At 41.2% G+C, this 27,281-nt stretch overlaps 1 protein-coding gene across 2 annotated transcripts in view; it reads right to left on the minus strand.

Annotated features, from left to right (window-relative positions):
- The window catches only part of sp4 (sp4 transcription factor), a 74,445-nt gene that overhangs the window by 27,973 nt on the left and 19,191 nt on the right, over positions 1–27,281 (minus strand). For both annotated transcript variants that reach the window (XM_072253362.1, XM_072253363.1), the window contains exon 4: positions 9,724–9,961. In XM_072253362.1, the coding sequence (XP_072109463.1) occupies positions 9,724–9,961 (238 nt within the window). The remainder of the gene's footprint in view (positions 1–9,723; positions 9,962–27,281) is intronic.

Genomic DNA, 27,281 nt, shown 5'->3' on the forward strand with positions numbered 1-27,281 from the left:
GTGCATACTATAATATGCAAAATCATAGTAAGCAGTTACTTACATACAAGTAATTATATAAAGCACAAACAGATAATTAATTGTTACACTGCAAAGCAAAGAATAATCTAAGAATTAAACATACAGATCTAGTAATTCCCCCTTTGATTCAAAATCACATGCTTAGAATCATTACATCTGAAAATTCAGAGGCAGGAGAACATGTGCCATCTACATTATGTATAAAATAATCAAAACACTAATTAAATTACAAAATATCAAAGGGTATATATTCTTCAAATGATTCAATAGATCATGTCATGGTTAGGCAGATTAGTATGCACACTTGTGCAAGTTTGAACTATTCTATTAATGATAGCCTTTAAACAAGCAGAGAAAGATGCAAGTTATGATAAGGCATATTGGTATGAATAATAAGACTTGTAATGTAGAGTAACTCCAGCTTCTGAATCCAGTCAAAGAAATCCCAACCATCAGACTGATGTGCTTCAGCTGCTTCTTTATAAATATGATCAGCCAAATTAGTTACATCTTCAGACTCGTCAAGTATATAAGTACAGCACTCCTTGCTGCACATATTCTCTTAACTGCTAAGCAAAGATCCAATGCCATACAATTTTCAAGGACCATCTTACACACAGCGACCATTTCTGTTGTTACTTTTCCCAAGGTTTCAGCAGTATCGTTCTAAGGCTGCAGCAACATTTTAAATCTCTTATAATCCTTGTAACACCATAAAATGGGAATAAAATTGATGCAAAATTATCTGAAATGTCGTTTACTTATAGGTTTGGGAGGTAAAGGTAAGGTGTGTGCAGGAAAAACATATCCTAGGTAACAAGATCCTAGCTAATTACATGGAAGAGGTAAATAAAAAGTTCATGCTCAGGTTCATTGTCATCTGATTGTACATACAGCACTGTGGAAAAGTCTCAGGCACATAAATATAGCAGTACTGCATAAACAACCAAATGAAACAACGTTCCTCCGGTAACAATAATATTGTTCCGTGAACTCACACCATTCCTTATTACTTGACAAGAGCCTTGTTGAACTGTAATATTTTTCTGTTCATCAATGGCAATTCCTGAGTCATTACCCTGTTTAAGACAATGTAGAGCGTAATTGAACTACGTCCTACTGGAGTAGTACCCTCTGAACACAAGCAAAAGGTAGCTTTTATAGTGAACACATGGAAGTATTTAATAGCTTTGTCATGGACATTAGAGGTAGATATATCCCAGGACACGACATGAATAGGTCAAACTCGACAATCCATAAATCATGGTGGTATTTACATAAATTATCTAGCTTAAGGCGATATGTGCGGGGACATGATCATTGTATACTTGTGTCTTCCTTGAGAATAATGAATCAGGAATAATGTCAACATCGCAATTGTTGGAGTGTTTAATAAAGAGGATGCATTTTGTTCTGGATTGGCAGGAATGCCTAGGATCAGTGAATATTTTGAAGTGTGTGGTATATATTGACATACCCAACACCTACAGTCATTGACAGCATCAGTAAATTCAATGTAATATTTGCAAGTATACATTACGAGTCATCTCAGCTATCTTTTGCTTCTGTTCAGAAGGTACTATTCCAGTAGGGCATAGTTCCTGGGAAAATTGGCAAAAATTTACCAAGAGTATTAGAATGAACGTTATAATGACAACTTGATTGACGGCTTCTGTCTGGATAGTGATTTGCTGACTGTAGCCCAGCAATGTAGGCACTAGGTCAAAGGTTTCTAGCACATTAACCACAACATTAGCACTTACTGTCCTCGCCTTCAGTTCGCTCGCAGCGGCTGGCCTGTATCCACTTACTTTTACCTTCTGCCTATACCACCGAGTTGGTAATTAAAAGCACTTGAAAAGGACTCTCCCATCCAGCTCACGGTGGTTACCACTTCGAATAGACTTAGTTTGGGGTTACTCTGATGCTGCAGAAGACCATAGGAAGGGCCGTAAACAATAGTACACCTTCCTCGTGATGCTTGTTGCTGTTTGATGTTTCCATTCACTTGTTCGACTTGTCCTGATGACTCTGGGTGATATGGACAATGAAAAGTCCGATGTTCATCAGTGGAGATAATCCCTGACAAGCACTCCCAGTGAAATGTGTTCCTTGGTCAGGGTCAATATGACATGACAATCCCTGTCTAGAAATATAGTCCCTGGTCAGAGTTTATGCTGTGGGTGTGGCAGCGGCTTTACTTGCTGGAAGAGCTTCCACCCATCTTGTCTATTATTACCAGTACATCTGAGCATCCTTGACAACTTGGTAAAGAAATGTAGTCCACTTGAGAGTGCAGAAATGAACCAGGTGGTGCAGGAACACTGTGACAGAGAGCACTCAGTAAACGCACCACACATACACCCACCCTTGTCATTCTGCTGTCGTTGCGCTGAGTGTACGCACTTCAATGACTTCCCCAGTATATTCTCATAATGGGTCCTAAACTGAGCTGACACACTTCGGTTGGCTTTATGGTGCCTTTCATGCCATACATGGCAGAATTTTCCATTTCTTTAGTAATGGGGATGTGTTAAATGTGTACATGTTGTTTGTATACTATATTTAATGTAGATACCTTCGTTTATTTTGTAATGATTGCAATTTCCTAACCAGAAGACCACAAACTGTTCGGATTAGTGATAGTATCTCCTCCTCACTGACAATCAACACTGGTGCACCTCAGGGATGTGTGCTTAGCCCACTGCTCTACTTGCTGTATACCCATGACTGTGGGGCTAGGCACAGCTCAAGTGGATCTATAAATATGCTGATGATACAACCATCATTGGTAGAAGCTCAGATGGAGACAAGAGGACATACACAAGAGCAAGATATATCAGCTAGTTGAGTGGTATCGCAGCAACAACCTTGCACTCAATGTCAGTAAGACAAGAAAGCTGATTGTGGACTGCAGGAAGGGCAAGATGAGGAAACATGAACCATCCTCCTAGGGAGAGTAGAAGTTCCGAAAACTTCTACAGATGTACTATGGAGAGCATTCTGACAGGCTGCATCACTGTCTGGTATTGGGGGTGGGGGAGTCTGCTGCATAGGATGAAAGAAGCTACAGAAGTTATAAAATTAATCAGCTCCATCTTGGGTACTAGCCACGGAGCAGTTTCTCAGAAAGGTGGCTTGCATTACCCAGGACATGCCCTCTTCTCATTGTGACAGAGGAAGGAGGAACAGAAGCCTGAAGGCACACACACAGTGTTTCAGGAACAGCTTCTTCCTCTCTACCACCTGATTCCTAAATGAATATTGATCCCATGAATATAAAGTTTGCTTTTCGATGCATCTAATAAACAGCCTTGCACTAAGTGCCAGTCATAACCCATGTATCTAATATGTGTGGCAGCAGTGGGATGGCTAGTCACAAGGTGGTGTGTTCAACCTGGAGAAGAATGGGATTGCGGTCCCAAGTCTGGAAATCTCTTGAGGATAAAAATGGAGTAGATGTCTGAGGGACAGTGATCTCAGAGGAGGAAGAACTTCAACCCGGGGACAAAGACAGGCCAGAAACAGGCACTACCTCTGAACCCTTCTTGGAAAATCTGTTCAGCAAAGGAGAGATGATGCTTTTTGGAAGGAATTCCAAAGCCAGGGAAGAGTCCCAAAATGCCTTCCTATCAGCAAGGTGACGATATTGTGAACTAATTCCTAAGGGTTCAAGAGGATGGCCTGGATACGGCAATGGCCAGAGGAGAAGTTGGCCTGCCAGCTAGTGCCACCACTGACGTGTACAGCTCTTGAAGCCTATGCTGCAATGGATGAAAAGAGGTCCAACAACTATCCTGACCTGAAGGAGACACTGCTGGCTAAATTTGATATCTCAGCAGAAACCTATTGCCAACAATTCCATTCCAGTACTCTCCCACCAGGGGTGGTCACCCACTGGGATGAGGGGTCTCTATGGCTGATGGATTTGAGCAGAACAGAAGTCCAGGGAGGAAATTGGTGATGCCATTGTTCTGGAGCAGCTGCTGTGGGTTCTTCCTCCAGACACCAGAACACAGGTCTGAGAGCACGAGCCAGCAGATGGACACACTGTGTTCCGACTGGCACTGCAGTACTTCAATGCCCACAAGGTTGCGCCATCACTCCGAAGCAACAGAGACTCTAATGCTCCAAGGGACCCTCAGGTAACTCAACAGAATGGGGCTGGGAGAAATGAGCATTAAAAAACTTTGGTACTCACTTCTAAGTCTTTTATTTGCTACCATTGTCAGCAAACCAGGCTACAAGTCTTGTGTGTCCTCTCAAGAAGACTAAGATGCCAGACGTGTGCTCTACTAAGAGACAGAGCAGGTGATGATAATGATAATAATAGCCGAGAGTGTGGTAATGGAAAATAAGCAGACTGTGATGAGAAAGAGCCTATGTTTATTTGAAATATTGTGGAATATCAGTAGCTTGGGTTGGCTATTTGGAAGTCTGGCTGATCGCCAAGCTTGGCAAGATGTTTGCAGACGTTTCCGTTCCAATTGAGAAGCTATCATCAGTGCACAATTGAGGACATGGTCTCCTCAGAATGCTGGCTTATATATTCATCCCGGATCTGAATAGATATTAATTAGACATCATGATCTGGTTGGCTGGTTCAAAACACTGAACAGTTTAGCAGTAGAAAATTCTGATTGGCTGTCTTCAAGGGAGGTCTGTTGGAAGTGTCTGCTTCGCTGTCTAGGTTCGATTGTTTATGTTGTTGTTTCTCTTTTCTCCATAATGGTTCACATACCAGATCTATGTCGACGTGTTTGTTGATGGTTCCTTCTATTGAGAACCATGCTTTGAGAAATTCTCGTTCTTTTCGTGTTCTTGTTTGAGTCAAGACCCTTGCTGCTGTCCAGTTGAAATGGTGTCATTCTTCGTCTTTATGAGCTGACACTAGTGAGTGTAGGTCATGCCGTCTGCACACTAGCTGATGCTCATGTAGCCTGGTCCAGTTTTCTACCCGTTTGTCCAATGTCATCACAGGATTGTCTGAGCAGTTGCTGTCTTTTAGCAGAGCGTTGAGTGGTTAAGCAATAGTTGAAGGATCTGCCACTAGCTTGTCAATAATTAACAATGGTTTCATCTTCAGTCCTGTATCTTTTCACTCCCTTGGTCTTTATTGGAGCAAGCTATGACATAGCTGTCAATTTTATTGTTTCATCACTGTCATCCTCACCGCGAGTCACTAGATGCCGCTGTAGAGTCCATGTCATGTCCATCTGTAATTCCTCAGTGTTCAGATGGTGGCGCAGTCTCTGGAGCCTGTCTGCTATAGGCTGTAGTTCTCTGGAGTTCGGATGGTGGCACCGTATAAAGAGACTGTTTGATGTGGACCCTTGGGCGGAGCTTCAGAAACAGGTTTTTCCCAGGACGGACCACCGGTAGTAATGTCACGAAGCACTACTAGCAGGACTGCCCATTTGAAGTCATGGTTGTGCTTTCTTGTTTGTTTGCTTTGAAGCTTTACACAATGCACATTGATTTTATCATGTTTCACTTCAGTTAATGCAAATATTTGCTCTTTAGGCTTTTTACTGCCTCTATCATACGGTTTTCGTAGTTCATCACAAGTTTTGTGATTTCTTTTGAATAGTAGAAGATTTTACTTGTCCCATTAACTCTTCCAGTCACTCTCACATTTGATCAAACTGACCACGCAGTCTTTTCTCTAAACCAGTGGCAGTCATTTCCTGGACATGTCCATACCTTCAAAATATCATGCAAGGGACACTTCATTGGATTCAACACTGAAGGTATATTTTGTCTGGACATGTTCAACAATTTTATCAAACTGAAATGTTTCATTTAGATAACAGCTTTGGCCATTGTTTTGATTTGATCAAAATTCATAAGCATTTTTAATTATTTTGACCACAATGTTGAAACACTAAAAGCTTGCAGTTGAAATTTTAATAGGTTGGCTTGCACGGCAAATTTAATTACTTCCACCCCCCGCCCCCCGTACTCTGCTAGCTTACACATACTTAAGTTTTCTCACACACTCCATTGGCTCACTTATCTTTTTATCAGAATCAGATTTATCATCACTGGTATGTGACATGAAATGTGTTAACTTAGCAGCAGCAGTTCAGTGCAATACATAATCTAGCAGAGAGAAAAAAATAAAATAAAAAATAATAACAATAAATAAGCAAACAAGTAAATCAATTATGTGCTCAACTGCTTGTACTACTTAATTTTTAGGTTCTACTGGCTTGTGTATTTAATCCGCACTCTCCCATGGCTCTACCAGGATGTGTTTTTTTTTTACAGATCTGTTTTTAAAAATAGCAACAGAGCAGTCCCTCACTCCCAACTCCTGACCAATGATGCAGAAGCCAGAATTTTTCTCTCAGGCAAATGGGAAAACAAGAGGAAGTTCTTACCCCTTTTGTTTAAGCACCGCAAATTCCACATTTATCTCGATTGTTCCAAGTTCTAAATCGTGTTTGCCAGCTACACCACTTGGATTCTGGTGTTTTAATCCAAGGTTCTTTTAGAAGTCAGGAAAGAGGCATAAAACTTGTTTCTTTATGATTGTTTCATTACAAGTCAGGTCCAATAACTTCCTCATTGGGAAGTCATCATCTGATTGGAAATAACATCTCCTCTTCGCTGGCAATCAACACAGGCACCACTCAAGGATACAGACTTACCACTGCTTTACTTTCTCTACACTCATGACTGCAGCCAGGCACAGTTCAAATGTCATTTATAAATTTGCCAATGACAGAACTGCATTTGGGAGAATCTCAGATGGTAATGATGAGCCATACAGGTGTGAGGGAGATCAGCTGGTTGAGTGCTGTCGCAACATCAACCTTTCACTCAACAATGGCTGTGGACTTCAGGAAGTGGATGCCGGAAAAACACTCAGTCGGGTACAGCACCAGGAGGAGTAAGCAGATTCACGTTCCTTGATGCGGACATCTCACAGGATCCATCCCGAGCCCAACATATTGATGCAATCATAAAAAAGACACTTATACTTCTTTCAGAGTTTGAGGAGATTTTATTACATCACCAAAGACTCAAATAAATTTCTATAGAAGTACCGTGGAGAACATTTTAACAGATTGCATCACAAACTGTTAACGGAGGCTCCAAAAGCACAGGTTGAAAAATGCTGCAGAGGTTTGTCGACTCAACCAGCTCCTGCATGAGCACCAGCTTTCCCACCATTGAAGATATCTTCAAGAGGCAGTGCCCCAAGTTGGCATCCATCATTAAGGTCTCTCACCATGCAGGACATGCCCTCTTCTCATTACTACCAGCAGGGAAGTGGTAAAGGAGCGTGAAGACACATACACAGGCTGAGGAAAAGGTTCTTTTCCTCCGCCATCGGATTTCTGAACGGTCAATGAACCTATGAACACAACCTCACTATAGTGCTCTCTTTTGCACTTCTAAAAATATTTCCTATTATAGTATTTTGCTGTTTATGTATCGCACTGTACTGCTATTGCAAAACAACAGATTTCATGTTTTTTTCCAATTTATTGAGATACTGCGTGAAATAGGTCCTTCCAGTCTTACTGTGTCGCCCAGCAACCACCAATTTAACCACAGCCCAATCATAGGAGAATTCACAATGACCAATTAACTTTCCAGCTGGTATGTCTTTGGACTGTGGGTGGAAACCGGAGCACCCAGAGGAAACCCATGCGGTCAAACTCCTTACAAATAGCAGCAGGATTGAACCAGGTCACTGGTACTGTAAAGCACTGTGCTAACCATTACGCCACCCTGCCGTCCCAGTATATGTCAGTATTAATAAACCTGACTATGATAACACAAATGACTATTCATGCAGATGCCATTTCATTGGATCTTCACTCAACCCTGGAACACCTGGGCAGTGAAGATGCATACATCAGGATGCTTTACAATGACTACAGTTCTCAATTCAATACTATCATCTGCTCAAAACTAATCAAGAAACTCCAAGACCCAAGCCTCAAGCCTCAGTACCTCCACGTACAACTGAATGCTCGATTTTCTCACTTGCAGATCCCTGTCAGTTCAGATTGAGGGCAACATCTCCTCCACGATCTCCATCAGCACAGGTGCACCACAAGGCTGTGTGCTTAGCCGCCTACTTTATTCACTTTACTTATGACTGCAAGGCCGAATACAACTCCAACGCCATATTTAAGTTTGTTGACAACTCTACTGTTGTTGGCCAAATCAAAGGTGGTGAGGGTCAGTAAGGAGACTGAAAATCTGGCTGAATGGTGCCACAACAAGAACCTCCCACTCAATACCAGCAAAACAAAAGAGCCAATTATTGACTACCGTAGGAGGAAACTGGGGGCCCACAAGCGAGTCCTCATCAGGGGATCAGAGATGGAGAGGGTCAGTAACTTTCAATACCTCAGCATTACCATTTTTGAGAACCTGTCCTAGGCCCAGCATGTAATTGTCATTACGAAGGCAGCCGCACGGCAGCACCTCTACTTTCTTAGAAGCTTGCGAGGATTCAGCATGTTATCTAAAACTTTGACTAAATCCTACAGATGTACAGTGGTGAGTATCCTTTCTGGTGGTATCATGGCCTGGTATGCAACCAATGCCCTGGAATGGAAAAGCCCAGTAAAAGTAATTGATACAGCCCAGTCCATCACAAGTAAAGCCCTCTGCACCATCAAGCACATCCACAAGGAGTGCTCTGGCAGGAAAGCAGCATCCATCATCAGGGACTCTTACTATAGAGGCCATGCTCTTTTCCTGCTGCTGCCATCAGGAAAGAGGTACAGAAGCCTTAGGTCCCACCTCACCAGCATCAGGAACAATTTTTACCCCTCAACTATCAGGCTCTTCAACTACAATAAATCACACACCCCAGCACTGAGCTGACTCCACAACCGATGGACGTAATTTTGACTCAGACTCATGCTTTCAATATTCATTTATTTATTATTATTTTTTCTTTTAGTATTTGCACAATTTGGTTGCTTAGCCGTCTTTGTGTGCAGTTTTTCATTGATTCTGTTGCGTTTCTTTGTAGTTGCTATGAATGCCCACAGGAAAATTAATCTCAGGGTAGTATACAATGACATACATGTGCTTTGATAATAAAGTTATGTTGAATATTGAACTTTCAAATTCCATTTCACCCAGCAAAGACTGCCCCCTTGAGGAATCAGTACAGCTATATCACCTGGCTTAGCCCAGGTATTCCCAGCTTTTTTTATGCCACGGACAAATGCCATTAAGCAAAGCATCTGTGGACCCCAGGTTAGGAAGCCTTTGCTCAGCCAGTCAGCAGAAGACTGATTAGTTGTACTGCTCAATGCACAGGTAAGAAATAAGAATATATTAATCCGCTGAAACAAAGTAAAAAGCATTACTTGGAGAGCAACCATCATATCTAGCAAGGTTTTATGTCAGTAATTAAACCCACATCGTTAGAAACCCAAGTAATTATCAAGAATGAAATTATTAAAAGCATGAAAACTAATTCTGCAAATGAGAGTTTTCAGTGAAATTTAGTGTTTAAAAATACTGCCCTTGTGATAAATATGGATTTGTGAGAAGGTTGACTGTTTTGGGCTCTGGGAAGTGAAGGACAGACAAGTTGATGCTACGGCCAAGAAATCTCATCTGCGCCTCTACTTCTTCAGCAGGTTACAGAAATCTGGAATGTCCCAGTCAACACTAACCACTTTCATTGAAGCACCATAGAACTAAGTAGAAAGTACTCACCTCCCTTCACCATCTCTGCAGTTAGGACATGAACAGGCAACTCTTCTCAATCTTTTTCCGGGTTGAACATCTTGCTCACTAGATGACTGGAGCTGTACTTGAGCGAGGTTGTTAGGGCTAACAGTGCCCAATGCAGCACTGGAAAGACCACCGACTGCCACTGTGACTGGAGTTACAGCTGTAGGCTGTACTTTTAGATGCCATTTTGTATCTCCACCATCCTGGGTCTGCTGTTGACCTGTGAAAATGTATTACATATAAAGCTCTTTTGGCCATCATTTTCAGCAAATTAAAATTCTATTATGTTCACTTCTATTTATATTTCCACTATATTTTTAAGCAATCTCATTTAATCAAACAAAGCAAACTGTAAAGATTTATAGAAATTTCAGATCTTCCCAACAAGATTAAAGAAAAGCAATTCATGTTAGAGCTTTTTCTACCAGTGAATATAAAATTCTACCTGCCTGCCTTTGCTCCACCACCTCAGTAAAAATCAAATTATCCCCTACTGAAATATGCAACAACCACACCATTTTGCCATTTTTGATAAGACAGATCCAGATTATGTAAATGAAAACTCTTCAATTTTAGGCTCTGAACTTCTCCATTAAAACTTTCTACTATAGCCTTTTACGAAATATCAATTGCACAAAATTTGCTGGAGAGTACCCAGTTACCTGGACTAAAGTTGTTGCTTTTCCCTTTGCATGCAGCACAAATATACATTGCTTTACAAGTTGAAAGAAAGGCACACATGGAATGTGGCAATGAAAATGGGGTTGCTGGGGCATGAATGAATTATGAGACCAACAGCATGTCTGTATTATCAATGAGATGCAAGATGGAAAATTAAATGACAGCTTTAAAAATGTAATTTTCAAATTACAGTTCTACACAGCCACTTATTAAAGAAGCTGTCTTTCTGGTTTAAAAAGATTATTTGATATTGTACAAACATAATTATCTTTAAAGATCTGCAACAGAAATACTTGGCCATTAGTGGACTGAACCATATAAAAGGGATTAATCTTTGGATTTGAATGAAGATGCAACAACCATCACCAACTTCAGTTCCTGCCTGAACGAGTATGTGCCTTGAAGAACATACTGAATCTTCCCAAACCAGAAGCGCTGGATGAACAGTCTGCTGAGGGCTAGATCTTTGGCATTAAAAAGTGGTGATCCAACCCCTACATTAGTCCAGCTACGACCTCTACAAGGATATACTAAGAGCGAAAAGACAATTCCATGTGAAGTTAGAGACAAAAATCAGACGTGTGATATCTGTGGCAGGGTTAGCCTGCCATTCCTTCCTATAAAGTGAAATCTAATAGCATAGATGGCAGGGGTTCTCCATCCCTCCATGAGCTCAAAGCCTATATGCAAACTCTGAAAAGGAGAATAACATTATGCCTGTGTGAATTCCTACAGCATTTGACGGCTCTGTCTTGAAGGCTGACGTCAGAACATCTTTCAAGAGGGTGAACCCTTGCAAGGCATCAGGCCCTGATGATGTACCTGGAAGGGCACTGAATACCTGTGCCAACCAACTGGACATCCTCAGTCTCTCACTGCTGCAGTCGGACATTCCCACCTGTTCAAAAGCAAGAAAAGCAGGACGAACTCCCTCCAATGAACATCACCTGATAGCACTCACCTTTACTACGCTAAAATGCTTTGGGAGAATGGTCATGGGTAGTATAACTCCTGACTGAGCAATGGCTTGAATCTGCTGCAATGTTCCTACTGCAACAACAAATCTACAGCAGAAGCAATCTCACTCACTTTGGAGCCTCTGGGCAATGACAAAACATATGTTAGACTGTTTACTGAATACATAACAGCATTCAACACCATCATCTCCTCACTACTAATCAACAAGCTTCAAAAACTGGGCCTCTACACCTCCTTTTGCAACTGGTTCCTCAACTTCCTATCAGGAGACCATAGTTAGTGCAGATTGGTAATAACATCTCATCCTCAATGACAATCAACATAGGCACACCTCAAAGGTGCGTGCTTAGCCCATCGTTCTGCTCTCTATACTCACGACTATGGCTGGATAAACACCATCTATAAATTTGCCAATAACGTCACTATTGCTGGCAGAATCTCAAGATAGTCATAACGCAGCATACAGGTGCGAGACAGATCAGCTAGTTGAGATGTGTTTGCAACATCAACCTTGCACTTGGCAAAATCAAGGAACTGATTGTCAACTTCAGGAAGGAGAAGTCAGGAGAACATACACCATTTTTCATTTATGGGGTCAGCGGTGGAATGGATGAGCAGCTTCTCCGGGTGCTAGCATCTTAGAATATTGATGAATTAATTGAACATTGATTGAATCATGAGCAAGGCACTCTAGCAGCTATACTTTATTAGAAGTTTGAGGAGATTTAGTCTGTCAAACGCTTGCAAATTTCAAGGTGAAACACATTCAAAGGTTTAAGAACAGTTTTTTCCCCTCTATCAGATTTGCTAATAGACCATCTAGTCCTTGTGCCTCCCCTCCACCATCACATTTCCTAATGGTCCATCTAGTTTCTGTGCTATTTATTTATCTTTGTAATATATCATAATCTTTTATCTCTTGTACTCTTCTGCCGTTGCAAAACAACAAACCTCGTGACACATTTCAGATATAATAAACCAGATTCTGATTTGAAAATTTTGTGGCAATTTTGATGGGCACTGAATGTGCAATATGCATTTAGGGGCCAAGGTATCATTGGTGTGACAATTTAAATTCAGATGATAGCTCTTCCTAAACAGTGTTGGGCAATTTATACCTTCATAAAACTCAAGCATATTAAACATGAAATTAATTTAACATCAAAATTGTGACCCAATCTAATTGAATCTTAGCCTAATGAGCATTTACTTTATGACACCTGATAGTATGACTAGACTTTAAGTGTGTGGGCTACAGTGCCATTTCAGCCTCACTAAAGTTTATTTAATTGTTTAATGAAGTGCAACATATGATCAGGAAAACTGACAAATCTAACCATACAAAAATGCAACCACTAAAGTTTCAACGATCATGATGCAACAAAGCAAACAATAATTCTGGGAGTTCCATACTACATGCTAGGAGTGAAAGCAGAAAATACTGCAGATGCTCAGCAGCCTCCTTGGAGAAATGAAGAATGGACATTCCAGTCAAGGATCTTTCATTAGAACCATTAAGATTAAATGCTAACTGTTTTTCTTGACACAGAAGCTGTTTGACCTGTTCAGGGCATGTACATTTCAGCTTTCATTTTAGATTGCCTTCTCCTGCAGTATTTGTTGTATCGAAATAAACAACATGTACTTGGAGCTGAAAAAAGTTCCCTGAAGCAGCTATTTCAATGTAATTATATATAGTCCTCTGCAATTTAGTCAGAATTGAAGGGTTTAATCAGACACTGCTGTGTCCACTCTATTTTTACACCTTGACTGATCTGTTTAAAGAGGAAGGATCTGTAATTTATCAAAGTGAAAATCTAAGATTCAGAGTTACCATGAAGATTAATACCCATCAGCCCACACTATTTAAGAAATATGTCTCTATCAACACACGGATTAACATTAACCAGTTTCATACTAAACATTTGGGAAATAACACAATTCTTTGCCAAATTCTGATCAACACAAGAAATCTAAGTGTAGACTTTACTATGCTCTTTCTCCCAGCAGACTAAATTACTCTTGGGCTGTTTTCCTACATTTATCCAGTTAGTTAACCCAAAAGCTCATCTAGACAGCTAAGAAGAGGCACACGCAAAACCGTTACACCTTAAATTCAAGAAACATCCAGCTGCAATTAATATCATGGAGTCACTGAGAAGTAAAGCACAGAAACAAGCCCTTCAACCCATCTAGTCCGTGCCAAAACCAATTAAAATGCCTGCTCCCAACGACCTGCACCTGGACCATAGTCCTTCGTATCGCCACTATCCATGTACCTATCCAAGCTTCTCCTAAATGTACAAATCGAGCTTGCACGGACCATTGGTGCTGGCAGCTCATTCCACGTTGTCACAACCCTCTAAGTGAAGAGGTTTCCTCTCATGTTCCCCTTAGTTTTCACCTTTCATCCTTAACCCATGATCTCTGATTGTAGGCCCACGTATCCTCAATGGAAAAAGCCTGCTTGCATTTACGCTATCATACCACTCATAATTTTGTATACCTCTATCAAATCTCTAAATCTGCTATGATCTAATGAAGGCATTCCTCACCTATTCAATCATTCCTTATAACTCAGGTCCTCTAGATCCATCAACATCCTTGTAAATTTTCTCTGCACTCTTTCAACCTTGTTTACATCTTTCCTGCAGGTAGGTGACCAAAACAGCACACAACACTCCAAATTAGTCCTCACCAACTTCATAAATGTACTGAGTACAGAAGATGGGATGTTATGTTGAAGGCCAATGTGATGCCATTTTCAATGAATTATGTAGATGTATTCCCAGATCCACTTGTTCTGCTACACTCCTCAGTGCCCTACCAATTCACTGTGTAAGTCAGCGAGGCAACCCTCTACTACACTCTGGCTTCTCTCACAAAGCCAAATGCCGAGCAACTGAATCTTCTTGACCAGCCTCTCATGCGGGACCTTGTCAGATGCCTTACTAAAGTCCATTTAGACCATATCCACTGCCTTGCCTTCGCCCACTTTCCTGGCAACCTCCTCAAAAGACTGGTTAGACATGACCTACCACACATGAAGCCATGCTGACTATCCTTAGTCAGTCCATGTCTATACGAATACTTATATATCTGGTCCCTTCGAATACCTTCCAGTAACTTTCCAACAACCGTGTCAGATTCACCAGCCTATAATTCTCTGGTTTCTGTTTAGAGCCTTTTTTTTTTATATAAAAAAACAGCAGAACAACATCAGCTATCCTCCAATCCTCTGGTACCTCTCCTGTCACTAGGGGTGTTTTAAATAACTCTGCTAGAGCCCTGGTAATTTCTACACTTCTCTCCCATAGAGTCCCAGGGAACACCTTAACAGGCCATGGGGATTTATCTACCCTCATTTGCCTCAGATTAGCAAACACCTCCTCCTCTAATCTGTACAGGGTGCATGAAGATGATGCTGCTTTGCCTCACTTCTATGGACTCTGTACTGTGTATGTCTCCTGAGGAAATACAGATGCAAACAATTCATTTAAGATCTCCCCAATCTGTTTTGGCTCCACATATGGATTACCATTCTGGTCTTCCAGAGGACCAATTTTGTCCCTTGTAATCCTTTTGCTCTTAACTTACCTGCAGAATCACTTAGGATTCCCCTTCATCTTGTCTGCTAGAGCATGCCTACTTTTAGCCTTGCTGAATTTTTTCTTAAGTGTTCTTTGCATTTCTTGTACTCCGTAAGCACCTCATTTGTACCTACCTGCCTATACCTGTTACGCACCTCATTTTTTTTTTTAAAATCAGGGCCTCAATATCTCTTGAAAACCAAGGTTCCCTACACCAGTTTATCTTTTATTCTGACAGGCGCATACAAGCTTTGTACTCTCAAAATTTCATCTTTGAAGGCCTCCCACTTTCCAAATGTACCTTTGCCAGAAAACAGCCTGTCCCAATCCACACTTGCCAAATCTCACTGGCGGACCACCCCTATCTTTTTACATATTTACTTTGAAGGACTGTGGTCACTGGATGCAAGTGTGTTCCCCTACACAAACTTCTTTCACCTGCCATCTCATTCCTTAATAGCAGATCCAATATCGCCTGCTCTCTTGTTGGAACTTCTACGTCCTGATGAAGGAAATTCGCTGAACACATTTGACAAACTCAATCCTATCTATTCCTTTTTCAGTATGGGAGCCCCAGTCATTATGTGGAAAGTGAAAATCATCTACTATAACAACCTGGCAGCATCTCTAGGAAGAGGTACAGTCGACATTTCAGGCCGAGACCCTTCGTCAGGACTAACTGAAGGAAGAGTTAGTAAGAGATTTGCAGCATCTGCAGAATTCCTCGTTTAGTATAACAACCTTGTGTTTCTTGCAACTGCCTGCAATAGCTTTACAAATTTGTTCTTCTAAATCCTGAGGACAGTTGGTATCTGCAATATAGTCCCATTAATGTGGTTATACCTTTCTTATTTCTCAGTTCCACCTATAATGCCTCACTAGTCGAGTTCTCCGGTCCGTCCTGATGGAGCACTGCCATGATATTTTCTTTGATTAGCATCGTCACCCCCTCCTCCTTCAATCCTTCCTGCTCAGTCACATCTAAATCAACAGAACCCCAGAATATTGATCTGGAGAGGACTTGGACTAGCAGTAATTAACATTTACAACTTGCACCAAAATGAACACAACTTCATTTAGTAGCTCAGTTTAAATTGTATTGACCACATAAATGCTAATTTTCACATAATTTACTGCACTTCAATAATGCATCAAATGCTGTTATTGCAAAGATCGTGTGTGGAGGGTCACTTTTCATGCTGTAGTATTATTGGCTTCCCAGAATTTAAACTCAAAATTATAGACCTAAGCTTGGCTCAAATAATCATCCTTTGTAAGTAAGTGAATCTATTCGAGACAATGAATGCTATCAAACAATTTACTGACGACAATAAGCATTATGGCAAGCTCCAGTTGTGTATGCTTCCAAACATTACATGTCAGATTGAGAGAACCCTTCCCAACCCAACTATGCAGAAACTAAAATCCAAATCAATTGCTGCCAAATTGAGAAATAATCAATTGCCTAAAAAGTGAAAACACTATATTCTAGGGTTCCTAGTGATGAAACGCTGCATTACCTGGGGGTGGGGTGGTGCTATAATCTTGCCAACATCATAATTTATCATGAGTTGAAACAAAGCTCTAAGTTGAATTTAATTACTCCCCCACCCCCCACATAATTCTGGGCATGCAAAGTTTATTTTGCTTTTGTGAATTCTGTAAAGGTGGATTTGTAACATGAGGGTCATCTGTACTTAACAATTTTCATGCAAATCACTCTCAGTGGCCACTTTATTAGATAGTTCCTGTACCTAATGAAGTGACCACTGAGTGTACGTTTCTGATCTGCTGCTGCTGTAGCCCCTCCACTTCAAGGTCCGATGTGCTGTGCATTCGGAGATGCTCTCCTGCACACCACTACTGTAATGGGTGATTATTTGAGTTACTGTCGCCTTCCTGTCAGCTTGAACCAGTCTGGCAAGTTCTCCTCTGACCTCTCATTAAACAAGGCATTCTTGCCCACATGCAGAAAAAAAGTAATAATAAAAAAAATTCTTGCCCACAGGGCTGCTGCTCACTGGATTTTTTTTGCACTATTCTCTGTAATCTCTAGAGACTGCTGTGTGTAAAAATCCCAAGAGATCAGCAGTTTCTGAGATACAAAAACTACCACGTCAGTCACTAACAATCATTTTACGGTCAACGTCATCTAGATCACATTTCTTTCCCATTCTGATATCTGGTCTGAACAAATGAACCACTTGACCATGTCTGAATACTTTCATGCATTGAGCTGCTCCCATATGATCGGCTGATTAGATATTTGCATTACGTGAGGGTGTACTGGTGTTCCTAATAAAGTGGCCAATGAGTATATATACAGTCCATACGTTCTTCAAAAAATAAAACATCATTCAAAAAGAAAAGCAAGTTATTACCAAAGCTCCATTCAAAAACAAGGAGATTATAAATTCACTACCCTCTTGTTATGCATAAAATAATTATGCCTGTTAGTGTAACAAAGCAAGTCGATCATGTGAAGGTGCCATCCTGAATAATGTGAAACATTGCTGCACAAGTACAACTGTTCCTCTGGACTAGAATTGTAAACCATCTTCTAGAACATGCCTTCAGGCTTGAAGAACCACTGCTTTGTATTGGAAATTTGAGTTCCATAGATCATTGATCCACCGTGCTCTACTGGAAATTCACCCCATAACTTTCTGACTACTACAATTCAGTTAATGTTTTAACTATTCCTTCATCCTGCACAAGAAATAACTTGGACAGTTCAAGCCGTCCATGTATTAGTGTCTCTGTAGAGGAGGGTTTCCCAACCCTTTTTAAGGCCATGGACCCCTCTCATTAACTGAGAGGTCTGTGGACCCTAGGCTGGGCACCCCTGCTGCAGAGCAAGAGCTGGTCATATAACATGCAAAGTATTCAATTAATCTGTTTCATGCTCTGCAGCGCTGTCCTCATCACCTGTATAATAAATGCTGAGCTAACAAATTTCCACATTTCTTTCCGTGGAATGTGCTTCTGAAAGCTATAAAGCTTGACCTAAAACAGTAGCAATTTCAATAGTAATTCTACCTACAAGCTTCTCAAATTTCCCCACATCACACGGGGAGGGGGTGCAGTGGCGAGCAGGGGAGTAGCTGGTAAGTAATCAGGGGATAATTCTCTAGCCAAGAGAGGCAAACATGAGCACAGTAAAGGGAGAGGATAGGCCATTGGCTCAAACTGCATTTATTTCAATGCAAGAGGCTTGATAGGCTAGGCAGATGAACTCAGGGTACACATTGGCTCTGGCAACTGGAATATCATGGCCATAATAGAAACATGGCTGAGGGAAGGGCAGGACTGGCCTTGCGTTTCAGGATACAGATGTTACAGGCATGACAGACACTCAGGAAAGAAAAGAGGGGTAGTGGACTTCCTGATGAAAGAGGACGTAACAACAGTTATTAGAGAGGATATTCTTGGGGTGGATCTTCCACTGAGGCCAAATGGATTAGAAACAAAGGGATGATCATTCTGAAGGGATTGTATTATATGATCCACCAATACTCAATGGGAATTGGTAGAGAAGATATGTAGAGGGGTTGCAGTTCGTTTTAAACATAATGGGTAGTAGTAGTGGGAGATTTTAATTTTCATAATATTGACTGGGCCAAAGTGTATAAGGCTTGGATGGAGTGGAATTTTAGAAATGTGTTTTAAGAATAATTCCTTTTATCAATTTGTAGAGGGAACCACTGAAGAGGATGCAACACAATCTCCCCTGGGAAGCGGGTTCGGGCAAGTGACTGAAATCGCCGTTGACGAGTACTTTGGGTCCACTGACCATAATTCTATTAGTTTTAAACTAGTAATGGAGAAGGGTACAATCAGTTCACAGTTTAGGATCCTAAAATTGGGCAGAGCAAATTTTGGAAATATTAATTGGGATCTTGTAAAGGTTGAGTGACTGAGATTGTAAGAAAAGGAACAAAGGAAAAAATAAATTGGAGCAAAATCACAGGAGGGTCTTGAACAGCTAGGTACGCGTGTTGAGAATTGGCCAATGGCTTTCAATTCAGATTAATGTGAGGTTTTGCACTTTAGCAGATCAAACCAGTGACTGGAAGGGCTTTGAGGAGTGTTATGGAGCGGAAGGACCTAGGTTTGCAAGTAAAAGTAGCACATCATAGGTTGAACAGGGTGGTGCAGAAGGCACACTGGCCTTCATTAATCAGGACTCTGGGTATAGGAGTTGCGAAGTTACATTGCAAAAAACATTGATGAGGCCACACTTGGAGTATAGTGTATATTTTTGGTCACTTGAAAGGATACAGTAAAGAAAGCATCTAGGATGTTGCCTAGACTTGGGGACCTGACTTACAAGAGGACATGTACAGTAGGATTTTGTTCCCTGGAACATAGGAAGGATGACTCTATCAAGTATGCAAGATCATGAGGGCCAGTGACATGGTGAAAGCATGGCCTTCCCCCGCCCCCCCCAGGGAGGGTGTGTTAAAATAGCAAGGGCATAGGTTTAAGATCAGAGAAGATTTAAAAGGAACATCAGAGGCAGCTCCTTCATGCAATGCGTGGTGAAGATTTGGAATGAGCCGCTGGAAATAGTGGCTGAGGTGGGCACATTAGCCATCTTGCTAAATAGAGGAATAGGAGGGGTTCAGAGTGTTATATGCCCAGTGAAGGACAATGGCACTAGCTGGCACAATCAATTTGGACAAGTTGGGCTATGTCCCTAGGACACTCATGTCCCTTTTCCTTTACTCTGCTTTACACTTGGTTAGAGGTTTTGTTTTGTTGAATTCCAATGAAATCTTTCGGGAATGAAACAAACTTCCTACTCTTGAAATGTGAAACAACAACAGAAAAAGCCAAAACTTTCAGCTGATTGGACATGATCTGTGGGAAGGGAAACAGAGATAAGATTTCAGGTTCAAGACCCTTCATCAGAACCACTGAGTGTTCCCAGCATTTGTAATTCTTCTGTCAGAAACATCAAAGCTTTGCACAATCCTCTTGGGATGTTACTTCCTCAAAAAACAAATGGCCAGAACAGATTACTTACTTAATCTGGGTTTGCTATTTAGGCCAACATTAAAATAAAATATTCTGGTTAACCATTTATAATCAATTATTTTCTAACTAGCATTTCAAAACAACTAATACAAGGATCATGCCACTACATGTTTCCTGCGTTATTTCACAGATAGTTAGCTGACTTATTGGGATGCCTAATGCCTGGACATCTTAGTTGATTTGTCTAATGGCACAAAATATAATATTTCCATGTTTCCTTATGATACTGAACAAGGGAAGGGGGACTGGAACTTGAGGAAAATGTAAAATTGCATTAAGGCATGGACATGCGCACTTGTTTCAAGGGGAATAGAATATCAAAACAAGGAGATAATGTTGAAGCTTTATCAGACAATAGTCACGCCGCACTTAGAGGGCTGGCAACAGTTTTTGGCCCCTCATCTCAGAAAGGATGCATTGTTATTGGAGAGAGTCCAGAGGAGGTTCTCAAGGAAGATTCCAGAATGAAGGGGTTAACATATGAGGACCACTTGGCAGCTTTGGGCCTGTACTCACTGGAATTTAGAAGAATACAAGGGGATCTCATTGAAACCTATTAAATGTTGAAAGGACTAGATAGGGTGGATTTGGAGAGGATGTTTCCTCTGGTGGGGGTATCCAGAACTAGACAGCAAAGTCTCAAAACTGAGGGACAATCTTTTAGAATGTAAGTAAGGAGGGATTTTTTTTAAGCCAAAGAGTGGTGAATCTGTGGAACACTCTGCCGCAGACTGTGGTGGAGGCAGTGGGTAGATTTAAAGCAGGTGATAGATTCTTGATTGATCGGGGAATCAAGAGATATGGTGAGAGGGCAGGTGCATGGCATTGAACGGATTCTGGGATCAGCCAGATGAAATGGCAGAGAGGACTCGTTGGGCTGAGTGGCCTAATTTTCTCCTTTGGCTTATGGTCTTATGGACATAGTGAGCAAGTGTGCAAGAATATGGTGGATAAAACTTATTAAGTGGTAAAAGGCAAAGTCATCCAGTTTGGTGCACGCAACAACAAAACAGAGTATCTATTAAGGCGGCAAGAGATTGTGTATGTTGGTCAATACACAATAGAGCTGGAAAAACTCAGCAGGTCATGATATATATATGAAAACGGTTAATGTTTCCAGTCAGGACCTTTCCAAGACTGAGGGTCTCGACTCAAAACGTCGACTGCCTGTTTCCTCCATTGATGCTTTCTGATCTGCAAAGTTCCTCCAGTGGTTTGTGTGTTGCTCCAGACTTGCAGCATCTCCAGTCTCTTCTGTCTCCACTCTGGGTATGCTGAGGTTCCATTGAGTCGAGGTGCACTTATCCACAAGCCACTGAAGGCCAACATAGAGGTGCTACAAGCAATTAGGGATGCAAAATGATATTGGGACATTGAGTCTGCAGTTGCTGCAATCTGGTTCAAAGCATTCCAAACACTTACCAGTTTCTGAGTAACAAAACAAAAATACCACAAGGTTGCTAAACAAACTATGAGCCCACAGTATTACAGGAAAGATTCTAGCACGGGTAAAGCAGTGGCTGATTGACAGGAGGCAAAGAGTGGGAAGAACGGGAGCCTTTTCTGGTTGGCTGCCAATGACTAATAGTGTCCCGCGGGGTCTGTGTTGGGACTGATTCTTTTTACCTTATATGTCAATGATTTAGATGATGGAACTGATGGCTTTGTTGCAAAGTTTGCAGGCGATACTAACATAGGTGGAGGGGCAAATGGTTTTGATGAATTAGAGAGGCTACAGATTAGGAGAATGGGTTAAGAAGTGACAGATGGAATGCAGTGTTGGGAAGTGTATGGTCATGCACTGTGGTAGAAGAAATAAAGTGTAGACTGTTTTTTTAAATGGAGAGAAAATACAAAAATCTTAGCCACAAAGGGACTTGGGAGTATTCGTACAGGATTCCCCAAAGGTTAATTTGCAAGTTGAGTCAGTGGTGAGGAAGGCATATGTGATGTTAGCATTCATTTCAAGAGGACAAGAATACGGAAGCAAGGAGGTACTATTGAGACTTTACAAAACACTGGTGAGAACACACTTGTGAAGTATTGTAAGCAGTTTTGGGCCCGTTATTTTAGAACTACATGCTAAAAATGGAGAGGGTTCAAAGGAGGTTCACGAAAATTATTCCAGGACTGAACAGCTTACCATATCAACAGCGCTTGATGGCTCTGGGCCTGCATTACCAGAATTCAGAAGAATGAGCGGTGATCACATTGAAATCTATCAAACGGTGAAAGACCTTGGTAGAGTGGATGTGGAGACGTTTCCTACGGTGGGAGAGTTTAAGACCAGAGGACACAGCCTCAGAATATAGGGTTGTCCTTTTAGAACTGAGAGGAGTGATTTCTTTAGCCAGAGAGTGGTGAATCTGTGGAATTCTTAGCCACAGGCAGCTATGGAGTCCAAGTTTTTAGGTATTTTTAGGGGAGAGATCGATAGATTCTTGATTAGTCAGGACATGAAAGGATATGGGAGGGGGAAAGGCAGGAGATTGGAGCCAAGTGGAAAATTGGATCAGCCATGATAAAATGGTGGAACAAACTAGATGGGCCAAATGGCCTAATTCTGCTCCTATATCTTATGGTCTTAACATGTTATTTAAACCTTCCTCCTCTCACATGAAATCTATGCCTTCTAGTACATGATGATTCCACCCTGGGATAAAGACCTTGTCTATCTGCTGGAGGATCTCAGCACAGCAGGCACCATATGTGGAGGGAAATTCATGAGTCGAGACCCTTCATCTGACTGAAAGATAGATAGCCTGTACAAAAAGATGAAGAGAAAAGTTGGAGCAAAAGCTAGCAAGTGATAGGTGGCTCTCATTCAGAAGTGATAGGCAGATGGAGGAGCGGTGGGTGGAAATAGCGATAGAAGCCAGAAGGTGGTAGGTGGAGGCAACAAATGGTTGAAGATGAAGAAACCAAACAGGCAAGGAAGGTAGACCATGGAATCATGCAAGGGAGGTGAGGGGGTTAGCTGGGGGTAGTGGGGGAGAGAGATCCAGTGGGAGGACTGTGTGTGGTGATTATCAGATGGGATGGGTGGAGAAGGGAAAAGAAACAGGGTGATGGGGACTGAGGCAAGCAGAGGAAGAACTGGGTAGATTGGTAAGTATTATCTATGAGTTGCTGGTCAGTGATTTGGGCTACATTGAGTTAGTTGCTCCCCCAGCATTACTTACTCTTAGAAAGGATAATGATCCAGATAGCACTAATGTTTGTCAATAACCAACTCCTCAAATCCCTCAGGGAAGCAAATCTACCACCCTTGTGTGACCGCAGATCTGCAACCTTTAACTTCTTCCTCAGTTCAGCTGCATTTAGGGATGTATAATAAATGTCTGTTTTGATTGTGACACCTACATATATCCCTCAAGTAAGAGAAAAATATCCTTACAAAACTAAACCTAATTGCTTTAACATATCTATCAATGATTTGAGAAATACAAACTCAGTAGCAATGACTGGAAGCACACTGTACTGTACCTCATACTTGATCTTAATTTCACTAATTTGACACCACTGAAATCTCCTTAGTTCATTAGACTACTACATATACACTGAAAACATTCCATTTACTCCCCCAACATCCACCACCACCTCTGCCGAAGAAAAGGACCAGGATGACCAGGATTACATGGTTCCACTTTGTAATTACATGACTGCTCTAGCAAATATGGGACAATCCCACCTGGTCCCTCAACACCACCTCTTCGGTCAAAAAAGCTCAGCAGTGTCTCCACTTCCCGAGGAGATTGAGGTGAACGAGGCTCCTACTGCACCCCCCCCCCCCCATTTTAACTACTCCATTGAGAGTGTCCTCACCAGCTGTATCACCGTCTGGTACAGGAATAGCAAGGCATCTGACAGCAAGTCCTTACAAAGGATTGCAAGGACTGCTGAGAGTATTATTGGGGTCCCTCTTCAGTTATTTATCAGGAACGCGCATATGCAGGGCCCTTAGCATTGTCAAGGATACCTCCCATCTGCCCCACAATCTCTTTGACCCACCACCATCAGGCAGGAAGGTACCAAAGCATTAGGACAAGAACTGTTAGAAAAGCCAACAGCTTCTTCCCCTCAGCAGTAAGACTACAGAACTCTCTGTCACTACCCAAATCTCATCACATATGAAGCAACTGTGTTGTACACCTTGGTCTGGAGGAACATTTTTTTGTTTGGCGGTATACATGCATATTGTTGAATGACCATAAAATGAACTAGAACTTGTTTTCAAGGTCTGTGTATAGGGCAAGAGTTTTTTTTTTAAAGTCAATTCCAAAATGAATTAGATTCCTATGTGCTTGGCAAGGCCCTGTATGCTGGTGACAGATAGGAAATACTACCTATGTATGGCTGGTTATGCCACATCACCAAGCTTAAGTTGCTATCAAATCCATCTGAGTATCAATGTTTGTGAATATCCATAACTGCAAGGGTAAAGTTTAACCACAATATTGAAGCCATTTAAAAACAATGAAATGCATTTAATTTACCTCAGATTTTAAAATACAGACCACCAGAAAGCCTCCTCTATTCCTTGCAAGTTCCTCTTGATCAAAATGAACAGAGTGTAAACTGACAGATTTTCTAGCATTTCTTCTGGGAAATGGCAGGAAATCAGCGCACTGCAGCCAGACACCTTGAAAAGTGCAACACTGCAGCAGTCAGAGAGAGAGAAAAAAAAAATCACACAAATTCCTGACATGCAGACTGGAATTTCATGAGATGCACCTAACTGTCTTCACAGCCACAGAAGGAAATACAAGTAGTTCCATGTGGAACAACCAGTAATTCATGGGGAAATTGCAGATAATAATGAAAAATAGTTCCTTGATTATTCTTCAAGGAATGCTGACAATGAATGCAGAAGAGCAAATGCCACTCTATTCTTGCAATACAGCAGTGTGAAATTGAGATTTTTGCAATTACAATATCATATTGAGTCTTTTGTTTAAAAGACAAATATGATTAATAAATATTCTTGGAGATTATAATGTAATAAATGAAAATGGAACAAAGCATCCGATGTGGCTATTCTGGACAGAATAACAATGGATCTGCATAGTCAAGAATTGAAAGTATGGTCAGGATTGCGTATACCTTTAACCAATAGTTACGCAGAGAAACTTGGCTTTCTGTAGTCAACGGTTCAGCTTGTCTTGGATTTCCACGCATGCATGGTCAATCGCCAAAGACAGAGACAAATTGGAGCTCAACTGCCGATGCATGTGACCTCCCACTCTGTTGCTGGAGAGTCTAGCACAAGAACTGCAACTCCATTCATTTAAATGGGTTGCCAACCCTGTAAAGAAAATGTAAGTGAAGGGAGATAGTTTATTTAATTTCTCTGTTTTAAAGTGTTTTTAAAAATAGTTTTGGCTATTTTAATGATTTAAATATATAAAATATCAAAGGCCTTCAGGGTGTTCTAAAGATAGAACCTCAGATGTTGATTGCTAATGTCCAAAGCAAACCTTCGCACCTAGACGAGTCCACCTCATGAGAAAATTGGCATCTTTGCCACTCGGAATGGGTAAGTGCAGACAGACACCGCAGGTGGTAAATTTAGGCAGTGGACCAGATCCAGGTTAGTTTCCCCTTTACTAGTCTGAATTTTACAAAGTAGGATACACTGAATCTTTTTGTTCCCATCTCCCTGAGGGGGTGTCTTGCCCAATTCATTCTAACTGGTAGGCATTTCAGTTTCAGCTCCAGCTCTGACCGGGATTCTGTTTTAGTGGGTTCCGTCGTGCAGTCTCCAGAGGAATTTTAAATTTACTATGCGACAATACAGGGAATAAAACCAATAAGGACTTTGGGGTTTTAAATTCATTATTCACTTTTTCCCCTCCCTCAGTCTATTAGGGGAATGGCTTGGTGTTCAGTAAAACGTATTTGATTTTGTGATCTTCTTCTGAATTCTTTCACATCTTAAGTTCAATCAGAATTCAGCAGTAGCTGACTGGAACAATCCTTTTCAATGCAGTATCCACATCTGCAGAAACTGTGATCAGATGCTGCATGTGGGCAAGGTCCCTATTCTCTACTATCAAATTCCTTCATGTTCCCTTTGGTTAGGGCATATATAAGATCTTCTCGAAATAAATTTATTTCAGTGAAGTTTGCGGCTCCACTAACTCTGATGTTAAAACTGTTTGGGGTTTTGCCCCTCTGCAGAAAAATACTCAATGTTAAGAATTCTGAATCATGGCTGAAGCTGCATAATTAACTAACTTTCTTTTGTCCCTTTGCTATAACAGAGTCTGCAATTTTTAAGTGGAAACTGGCAAGCAATGTATTACTATTTCACTGTAGCTCCATCAGCAGACTGCTTCCGCCGTACAATGATTTTGCTACTGGTGCCATTTTTAGTCAAAGTACTAATCAGCTGTTTCCTCAGCCACTGTACATTCTCCAGGGGTTCTCAGCCGATTTCGTGGGTTCAGTTCTCTACTAAAAAGCTGTCAGAAGACAACCCAATTAACCAACTTCCAAACAGCTTTGTTTACTAGATGGCTAGGCGATTATAATCCATCATCTTAACTCAGTTTATGACTCAGCTCTCCTTCACGTTGAGCAAATATTAGAAGCAGCATTGAAAGTTTTGAAGGTCACAGGATGTACTGTGGGTGAACTAGAGTGGCTTCATTATGAACATTACAGACCAAAATAAGCAAGTCCTATACGACGTAGATGTCAGGATTGTTTGTATGGCTATTAACAACTAATAAGGGTTTAAACTCATTTGACTTCATCTTTTCTTGTCACCCCACGATAAATCCATCATTCCATGACAGTATTAGTGGAAGAAATCACAACACAGACCTCACATCCATGAAAAGTGTCACCATCCATTGTGTTATGTTGCACTAGCATCATTATACGTACTTGTCTGGCTGTGTCTACCTTTATCAACAATCAAGAAGCTTGATATTATGTCGAACAAACTAGCCTAATTAAATTGTAACCCATATACCACTATGACCACAGACAGACTACTTATCATCTTAATCAGCTGATGACTCAGAACTCTTCCAGCTACTCCAACAGCAACTCCCAGACCTGTGACATCTAACATCAAGGAGGACAAGGTTTTCACTCATCTATGGGCTCTCTTCAAAGATACATTAAATTTCAAAGTGGAAATTGTATGCATCTTTATCTCTGGCCCAAGATATCTCACCTGTGGGAATAACTTCAACACACTGAATGAAGTAGTTCAAGGCAACAGTTTACCACCACAATTAG

The sequence above is a fragment of the Mobula birostris genome, chromosome 3, assembly GCF_030028105.1.
Source record: "Mobula birostris isolate sMobBir1 chromosome 3, sMobBir1.hap1, whole genome shotgun sequence".
Lineage (NCBI taxonomy): Eukaryota > Metazoa > Chordata > Chondrichthyes > Myliobatiformes > Myliobatidae > Mobula > Mobula birostris.